At 43.0% G+C, this 10,082-nt stretch overlaps 1 protein-coding gene across 6 annotated transcripts in view; it reads right to left on the bottom strand.

The window, feature by feature from the left end:
* The window catches only part of ELK4 (ELK4, ETS-domain protein (SRF accessory protein 1)), a 5,107-nt gene extending 3,010 nt beyond the window's left edge, over positions 1–2,097 (bottom strand). For 2 of the 6 annotated variants that reach the window (XM_009707955.1, XM_009708027.1), the window contains exons 1-2: positions 1,888–2,097; positions 81–482 (exon numbers count right to left, since the gene is read on the bottom strand). In XM_009707955.1, coding sequence (XP_009706257.1) covers positions 81–482; positions 1,888–2,094 — 609 coding nt within the window. In that variant the 5' untranslated portion in view covers positions 2,095–2,097. Of the gene's footprint in view, positions 1–15; positions 483–1,887 lie in introns of all 6 variants that reach the window. The other 4 variants (XM_009707657.1, XM_009707732.1, XM_009707804.1 and 1 more) reach the window with 4 other exon arrangements.
* Positions 2,098–10,082: the final 7,985 nt, after the last annotated feature.

The raw sequence follows: 10,082 nt of genomic DNA, 5'->3' as shown, positions 1-10,082 counted from the left end.
TCCGATCCCATGGGAAGAGAGGGTGCGGTTGAGGTGGCAGAAGCAGTGGAAGTGGCAGAGATGGCTGAAGTGGTAGAGACCAGGGGGACAGATGAAGGCTTTTTGGAGGGCATGGTTACAAACTTGATGACAGAAGGTGTTGGATCCTGAGCAGGTTTCTTCTCCGTCAGTTTCTCAGCTGGATTCTCAATCTTGATGGACCTGAAGAGTTTTACGCTGGAAGAGTTCAGGGAGTTCAGAGTAAAAGAGGAGTACAAGCCTGAGTGGATATAGTCATTGCGGCTGGAGGATTTAGCACATGACTGAGACTTCTCCTTCCCACAGTTTTCCACATCCTTTGGAGCACTGCTAACTTCCGCAAAACCAGTCATTTCAGGGTCTCCGTCTATACGGCCCACGACAAGCGGATCCATATTTAAAATCTCCGGATAAGAAACAAACTTGTACACAAACTTCTTACCATTCACTTTTTTAATGATATTCTGTGGGTAAGAAGATATATATATTTAGACGTTCTTCAGATTAATTTTCTTCCTACAAACACTGCCTAAAATAGACTGAGGAATTAGATAGTCTGCAATCTTTCATCAAAAATTGTTTCTTTTTTCTTTTTAAAAAACACACTACCTACAGTTAGGCTCCCAAAGTAGCATTTCCAGAGCTCTCAGACAAAAGCAGGTGAGCTTAACCTGACCTTAAATATACTAACAACATCCTTAAAACTGCCAAGCAATTCTGTTAAACATATTTTAAAAGATCAGCTAAGAAACAAAAAAATATCCAGTACCCTCATCAAAGATCACTGACTCGGGTACAGTGAGTGTAACCTAATAGGAAAACCTGCAGAATTAAAGTTTACAGGTTTGCAGAATTGAGAGCTAATACTTCAGATCAAACCACCATTATTCTTAATGAGATGATAATAAAAGCAAATAAGTAGCTGAACTAGTCAGCACAATGTAAGCTAATCAGCTATTTCAATACCACAGCATGTCGAACTTGTTTTGCTCCTAAGTGAAATGCCACACACAACTTGGACCTAAGAAGGTTCTTAGTTATCATACAATTATTATTACTGAGACCTTTCAGTACAAAGTCAGATTTGTGCTACCCAGTAATAAACTTCAAGCAACATACCACCTGCTACAAACTGACAGGTTCCTCAGAAACTGCGTTTTATTTTTTTATCTCGTACACCCACACAATAACAGTTGTGGGATAAATGGCTTATTAAAACGAAGGTAAGACGCCCACACTATGGTTCTAGTTTAGCTTTTTGACACTACCAGTGCACTAATGAAAGGCTCTCGCAAGTTATCAGAGGACATTAGCTAAACAAGAGAAGCATCTTACTCTGCTGGACTGAACTTGCTTACCACATCAGAGGTGCAATTCTGAATACATGGAGAAAAAGAAAAATACTTTGGGCTGCTTCACTGAATATCCTTATTTTGATAGCCGCTTCATAGAGACAATTGCAGAAAAGATCTCAAGGCGGTGCAATATTCACCATCTCAATCATCATTATCATTCTGTTGCTTAAACTGGAGTGTTGAGGATTTTAACTCTTGCAAGGGCGCATGTTTTTGGAAAGAGAATTTGCTAATATAAATCTGTCTTTGAATGCTAAGACATAAATCAAAGAAGATAACATTTTGCACAAAGCTATCTAGAACCTTATAAAATAACCACTGGGGAGGAAGTGCAGCACAATAACAGACAAAAGGAAAAAAAAACCTCTAAATGTAAACTAGTACACCTTACTGAAGTCCGGGAAACAGAAGTGACACCTATCCCCTTGAAGAGAATGAAAAAGGAAACAAAGCTCATTAGGCAGAAGCTGGTAAGATGGATAAGGATTTGAGGTGCATTTATGGACTTTGTTACCTTCACGTAATAGTATCTGAGAGCACGGCTGAGTTTATCATAGTTCATACTGGGCTTGTTCTTGCGGATTCCCCAGAGTCTGGCCACCTCCTCTGCCTGCAGCAGCTTGAACTCCCCGTCGTTGGAGGTCCAACAGATGATATTCTTGTTCTGAGGCTCTTGGAGGAGTTGGAGGAGGAACTGCCACAGGGTGATAGCACTGTCCATAGCAGTAAGCTGAAATTCAGAAAGGCAGATAAGAGGCAACAGATTAGGAAAAGCGCATTTTCTTCCTCTCCCTGGAAGGGGGTAATGGAGCAGAGATGTTATTTCGAGAGCCACCAAGAGTAAAAATTATTAGTCACCCGTCATGAAAGATGTTCCCTGCAGAACAGAGAGGCTGAAAGCCAACTGCTGTTGTCTCCTCCCACATGTCAGTACTTTTCACATGGGTTATATTTAGCCTCATTTAACTAAATCAGGTCACTTTGGTTAAGTTGCAATGAGTCACTATCCAAAAAAAATTTTTCTATGTTGTTCCATGTTCACCCACTCTGACTTGTACTGCTTTATGAGAAACAGCTCAGGTGCACCCAGGTAAAAAAAAATCAAACCACCCACTCGCCTCCTCCTTTTCTTACCTGCACCCACCTCCAACCTCAGTATCTTCAAGAAAACAGAGCAGATCAAGCACCTGGTTAAGCTACATGAAGATGCTAGTGCAGAACAATGCAATTTCACTTCAGTTCACATTTCTCCTCCCTCCTTGTAAGCAGCCCTCTCAACCAACCCCCAATCTCCTCTCGAAACTCCTTTTTCTTTGCCCAGATATCATCCCTGTATTTTCTAAGAGAGTAAACATCAAAGTAAACAAAATTATTTCAAATGCTGCCTTTGCTTTTCTCTTGATTCCTGCCATGTGTTACCTACACCAGTCTTTTAGGCTGAGACTTTCTAGGACTAGTATCTGTCAGTTGATTCACGCACGTCCAGGGTGGTTTTCTTGCACTGAAGCTGTCGATGTACAAATTTCATCAAGGGCAGACAAGGCAGTAGGGGTGATGTTTTTCCTTGACCATATCTGACTACGTGAAACAGTATTTCCACAGATATTTTAAAGCAGAACACTAACAATCCTGACTGCACAAGGGACGTATACGATACACCGTGAATTAAACCAGATAAAGTTATATTAATTCAGTATCCCATACAGATTCTCTTATTCCAGAGCAGAATGGCTTCTATTAATGCAGCTTAAACATCTTCCAATGAAATAAAACCAAACGCAGTCACTCTGCAATAAGAACCATCACAATGAATTACACTAAAAATGTTTTGATATGCATAACTGCTAGGTTGTTTTTTTTCCCCACACACAGTCAAGCCTCAATAAAGGCAAACCTAAAGAGTACAGGGGTTTCCATCTGGGTGAACCTGCAACCCAAGTAACCAAATGCTATTTGCAAGCAGAAGCTCCAAAGCCCAACTTCAGCAAGCAGGACCCACACCCGTATTGTTTGAAGTCCATTTATACGCCAGGATAAGTTTAAGATTCAGTTGGGACTGCCAGTTCATCTTTGTTACCAAAGCCTTTTATTCCAATCTCATTACTGCCCAGCACTTATCCAGCCCTATATAAGGAAGAGAACGGTCTACATGTCAGAGCTTCAGAATTTAGTCAGCCCTGTAAAAGGATTACTGCTGACAGTTTACACAGGACTACACATTCTTATTTAAATAAGGTACCCTAGGGCAGGTACTTTTTTGGGGCACAGCCCATTGCATTTTAACCTATTTTTAAGAATACCTGCCTAATGGCACGCTTACATGACTACACAGGGATGTTACATTGATCAAGTCCGTTAAATTGCTGCAATTACAAGGAACAATCTCAAAACGAAGGACACCCACACCCCCTTGTTATGCTGGCCTGAGGTGCTTTCCTTGTTAATTACTGTATGCATACAACTCCATGCTTGCCCAAATTAATTGCTCAGTGCTCTAAGAAAATATCAGCTGCTGAATGCTGTGCTTTGAGACTCTTCCCACACACACCATGGCATGCCAGCTGAACCGTAGGGGAATCTGGGGCTGGGCAACCACATTAAAACTCCTCCAGGACTTCTCCTCTGACTCGCATTCGCTTTTGCCAGTAACATTTCACATCGGCCCGCTGGCGAGGCAGAGGACGTGCACGCTGCGGAGCATCACCAGCAGAGCATCCTTATCCCGTCAGGATGATGCACATGCATGGGGTGTTGTGTAGACAGAAGGACTTGATTCTACCCTTCCGCAGAGCTGTCAATACTAGTGATATGTGTTAACAGAGAAAGAGCAGGAAAATGAAGTTGAGTGATTATTCCCACGCTACATTTATCTACAGCGCTTTCAAAACCCATAAGCAGCACTGCACCAAATAGCGCTGACTGATGCAATGGGAGGCAATCGCGTAGAAATTAGCAGAATTCTGATCAGCAGCAGAATTTCAGAGTAGCAAACGTGGGGGGTTTTTTCTGCTTCTAAAAATCCATGCAGATTTCATCCCAGAATTTAGATGCTATTATTTCATTGAGCTGCTTCCCTTTCATAAGTACCTTGCCATTATCTCAAAGCTCACCAACCTCAACCACAGTCAAGCATTACTGCCTAGATCACAGCTGGTTTTGAACTGAGAGGGAGATGCACGATGCTGACAAACCGGCATTCTGATAGCACAAAGTTCAGCAAGACAGAGCACACACGGAGTGACCAAAATGATGGAAGATGCAAGATTTAAAAAAAAACACAAACAAAAAACCACCACCTTTTTCCTCAGTGATGAGTTATATTGTTCTGAGGAGCACTTACCAAAATAAAAAAAAGGGTTCATGCTGCCCAAATCCCAGATATTGCAGCTTTCCGGCTAGAAGGATCCTTCTCCCAGGGGCAGAGTTACAGACTGTACTGGAGCGTTAGATTGGTCGAGTTACTACTGATGTTCCTGGCATTTACGGGTTTTAGGGTTGTCGTGATTCCGTCTATCATTTGGAGGATACATCACATGTCCTCTGCACCCTCTACTTTAAAAAGTCTTAAATTACACACATTAACAACAGGGTGGAAAAGTTTTACTTATTCCTTGGCTGTTGTAGAACAGGCGCAGGGAAGACGCTGGAATTGTTAATGGAGAGGTTATACCGCATATGAGAGAATGAGTGTCCCTCTTTACTAAATATTTATTGCACACATCTACAGGAAGTAATGGAGAGATACCTCAATGGAGCTGGGAGTATAGAGTTTTTCTGAAGATTATATACAGACAAAGGGAAGGCTAGAAAATAACCCTCCAAACTGGTCAAAGCAATGGGATCGCAGGTGGATCTTACCCCTTCACAGCCCAGCAGTAAGCTGTAACTGGGAAAGGATGCCATGTATGTGGGAGACAGTGTTGTATTATGAATCAAGGCATCTCATTTAACTTTTTTATTAAAGTTGCTTTGATACGGTATAAGAACGCATCAAAGAACTGTTGCTTCTTCAGGAAAAAGTAGGAAAAAAAAAATCACACAAGATGTAAAATTAAAACCAGTATAGGCAAGAAGAGCTCTTCTCTTTAAGAACCACCGACAAACACACCATAAAGGTTCTTCCTTCTTCAGCACCTGGGCAGAAGGCGGCTGACACCCTTCACGAGCCTTTACCTTGCAACCACAGGGACTGAGCAGCAGCTCCAGCTCCTGCGGCCGCCCGTGTTTCGCAGAACATCAGCTGCCCTGGCACAGGGGGCCCGGCTGCTACAGAGGCTCCCGTCCACGTCGTAGCCATTTTCAGGGCCACGGACTCAAAAGCATCCCCCTCCTGCATTGACACTGGAAGGAATTCAGAAGATCCTCTTGCCCTTTTTATTCAAACGTACACCAAACCCCACACTCTCCAGAGGTGTTACGGGTCCATTACAGAAACGGAAGAAATGGGGCTGAGGACAGGAACCCCCTGTCCCGCTCCTACTCCACACTAACAAGGGTGAGATGCGACTTCTCTCAAGATTTGTAGACAGTATTTCAGCTTCTTTCAAAACTACGTCTCCTTTCATGAAAAGGCATCAGTCTCCTAGCACAGCTCCCCGTCAGCATAAAAAGCCTAGTAGTTTGATGGCTTTTTCTTCAGGATGAATACACCAATAATTACAAGCACGCTACTGCAAACTGTCTTTTTGCCGAAGGTTATTTTCCTTATAAGAGTCCATGGAGAAAGAAAAAAGGTCTCATTTGAAAAGACAATGAGGGAATTAGACGGAGAGGCAATACTGCTGCTTATGACGGCGGCCTTTCCCCTTCTGCACCATTTGAGTACGAGGAAAAAATAGTTGCTAGAGGCAGAGGGCAGTTATACTTTGTAATGAGTATGCTAAAATAGAGCTCTATTATTGTCTTGAGATCTTCTCTGACGCCTACGGCTGACCCTTGAAGTACACCGAGTAGCTGACAGAATTTGGCTGCAGTACTCCAACTCCAAGCGCCGCACGCTCCAGCTTTCTCACGTCGCTGCAGCTTCGTTCGAGGTTGCCGTAGCTTTGTTTGAGGCCTTGACTTCACAAAAAAGCCAGGACACGAGATAGGCATCTTTTCCGGTGACTTCTCCTCGTGCACCTGTGCCACGCCGTGCCCCACGCAATCCATTTGATTACAGAGCCTCGAGGCTTTGCATCGTCTGGGGAAGGAGAGCGTGCAATCGCCGGGCGGCACAGCAGGCAGGAGAACAGCTTGGCAAGTGGCATGTGGTAACCTCTCCCGTGGCCAGCAGCTATACTTACTATTGCAAAACAAACTCAAGTGTTTATCTCTTCATGCTCAAAAAGGCGCGGGACACCTCGCCATGCCCCAGCAAGGCAGCGGCCAGCCAGGCCCTGAGAAGGCAGCAGGGACGGGGACGGTGTCTGCCCAAACCCCCATCTTCAAGGTCTTCTGGCAGATTTCCTGCGCTTTGACTCAACACCGAGAACAGCTCAAGTAATCTTTCACCTCAGTTTGTTCCAACAGCCTGTTACAAGCCTGATGACTTCTGCAGATGGACTGAATAAAGCAGTCAGGTCTACAGCCTTGTCAGAACCCACCCAGAAATAAAGGACGGTGCAAAGGAAAGGAAGGATGTCACACAGATATGACACAGAGAGGACAAAATCATCACTATCATGTATTTAAATGGCATGGTTACAGCTGCCCAGGTGCCTACACAGAAGTGACATCTCAAAAGATGACTCTGGAAGCAGCACAGAGCAGAGGTAAACACATCGAGTGACACAGAAACCTCTTCTCTGACAACCAATGCTTTGTTAAAAAAAAAAAAAAAGCAGCAACAATAACTTAGAGATGGTCTTGGGTTGGGGACCTCACACTTAATGGTGCGAGTCAGACGTTTGGCAGGCCGGCAGGTGAACAAATTAAGTCTTTACACAATTCCAGGAAAGCCGGACTTGCTGTGCATACAACACACGGGCACTCCGCACATGCGCGGCAAAGCCGAACTGTTAAGACCTTACTGTGCAAAACTATTCCCATGGTTTCTTAATAGTTTGAGATGGCCATGGTGTGTGAGCAGAAGGAATTTGTAGACAATAACTCCTGCTACGTTGCGCAATATTCCTGTGGACACAAGGCCTTGATGGTTGTTCCGGGAAAATAAACAACAGAATAACTGGTTGAAGGAGCTTTTTGGAGGTCACAGGCCCAACAACTTGTCCAAAACAGGGTTAACTTCAAGGTTAGATCAGGTTTTTCAGTGTCTTTGTCCAGGCAACTAACTAACTAACTGGCTGCCCTATTCCTTTTATTTTAGCAAAGGGACAAAGAGGTGTAACGTTGCTGATGAAGTATCTACTGAAGTGGTTATCAACACACAACCAAGCAACAATTTCATTAGCACAGCACTTAAAATGTCCCATTACCTTTCATAAAATACTTTCAAGCTCCTGGGACTGCGAGTCACTTGAACTAGTACTTTTAGGATTTTATCAGTTTTGACTCATTTTAGAAAGACCCTGCTGCCCAACACGTATGAAACCTTCTGTCCAAAAACCAGCCTCTTCAGGGTGCTAGCATCTAGCTATCGACATACTCTGGTGCGCTGGGAAGCACGTAAGGGTGTTTAGTCCTTTTCCAGAACACGCAGAGCATTGTAAAAATACTTTAACTGCTGTCAGTATCACTTCTTCTGTTAGCTTACTTCCCAAAGACAGGTGAATTACCAGGTAAAAGCCCGTTATGTGTGTCAAAAAGTTACTATTTACAAGGGATTAAACTAGAGATGCAGACTTCTACATCTGCAACACCACCATTACAAAATTCCAAACTCTGGCAGCTTTCCAAGTAGTAGTCAAATTATACCTTCTCTAATAAATACTAAAATCCGGCAAGAATAAGAAAAAAACCACTGTAGACACCGATAAATTCTTGTCTTCCTCTTGGCTCTGGCATTCACTGCACTGTTGTTTCCAAACCAGCCAGGAAAATCAGTTTGTTCTGAAGAAGCTGTGGTTATCAAGGCAGGAAGCTTCTTGGAAGGAAATGCTGGAGGATGTCCTCGTGATAAGAGCTGCTCCAGAGTTTTCATTGCCTAATCCCACTCCAAGTTTGACTGTTTTATTTACTTAAAACAAGCGTTGCAATAAATTTGGGGTTCTTGGCTCAAAAAATAAGTTACTTTACATGAAATTAAGGTGTTAGCAAATATTTTGGGTTTTACAAGCAAACGGTTTCAGCTTTTTAACTCCTATACGAGAAATAAGTATTTCCTTTTCTTAGCAAGTATTTTCCACTCTCCTCCACCTCTCTGTATTAGCAAACAAGCAACACAAAACAAGCCATGAAGGAGAACAGCAGCATCAGGGTTCCCATTGGACTTACGGCTGAAGACTCAAGTTGGCAGAAGCGGATGAGGCAAACAGCTTTTGGGGTTTTTTTTGAGTCTTGATACGGAAACAATGGTGCCCGCATCTAATATGGTTTTGACTACCACACCCTGACACTTAAAAATGCTTAACCTGTTTGAACACAGCCAGTAAGGGGACTTCAAAGCACAGTCCATGTACTCCCTCAGGCTGCTACCATCACTCTGATCCTCCATCCCTGGCTAAGGATGACTGACATCCCAACGCAGCTAGTTCTATGGGCAGCAGACCTCATTTCCCTGCTTTTCTGTACTTTGATGAAGAGTGTCTCTTTTCTACCTCTCCTTTTATACGATACGAGACCAAAGGGAAGATGGGAAGGTTTAGAACAAATTGAGAGAATGGTGAACTTCAAAAATGAAATGCCTTTGATCAGTTACTTGGCCGGCTTCTGACACTGATGTGATTGTTTCCGAGTAAGCCATAAAAATACTTATTTCTGTAGAAGCTCCTCTCTAAGTAGATTACACTTGCTTCCTCCTTCTCTGCCACCGCAATGGGCTGAGGGGAATGTTTACCAACAGCAAATTAAATTAGCTTCAATAGGCACAATGCATCTACTGAAAGTAAAAGCATCCTTCGTTAACAGTAAGGGGTCCGGTCCCTGCATCATGCTATGGAGTAAACCCCAAACAAGAGGTTAAATGTTTTATGTTGATCCTAACTTTATTATGAAAAGGAAGTCTCATTTAAGATGGAAAAGGTTTCCTTTAATAATGTTTATAATACACTCAGCCTGGTTGCTATGACGACGGAACAACTATTCTCTACAAACAGGCACTAAGACCCTAAAAATAAACAGGCTGACAAAAATCACGAACACGCAGCTTTGTCAGGCACGCTGCGCCTGGTGCAGGGATGATGTTTGTTCTGAATATGATGAAGATAAAGAAATGCTAATGACTAGATTCTGCACCCACTGAACAGAGCACTCGCCTACAAAACGATTCCTGCATTTCTCAGGAGCTGTTACTTAAAAAACGACACCACCGAAGCCAGAACTCAGGATTCCACCCACCCCACGCAGCAGCACAATGGGCATTATTAGAAGTTTGCCTGTGAAAACAAGATAAGTATTGTGGAACTAACACACAGGTACGCGTATATATGTGTGTGCATGTGTACATATGCATACAAAATAATAAAAGTGTAACGGCATGTATTTGCATACTTTCTCCATGGACTCACTCATTGATGTGGGCAGGCATCCACCCATTTCAGAAAGAAATGAGCACACAAGTATTTAAAAAAAAAGTAGCAGCAGAGTTAGGAATAAAAAAAAAAAAAAAAA

The sequence above is a fragment of the Cariama cristata genome, unplaced genomic scaffold (genome assembly GCF_000690535.1).
Source record: "Cariama cristata isolate BGI_N322 unplaced genomic scaffold, ASM69053v1 scaffold12390, whole genome shotgun sequence".
Lineage (NCBI taxonomy): Eukaryota > Metazoa > Chordata > Aves > Cariamiformes > Cariamidae > Cariama > Cariama cristata.
The sequence above is the reverse complement of the archived record's forward strand: the minus strand, read 5'-3'. Positions and strand labels throughout refer to the sequence as shown.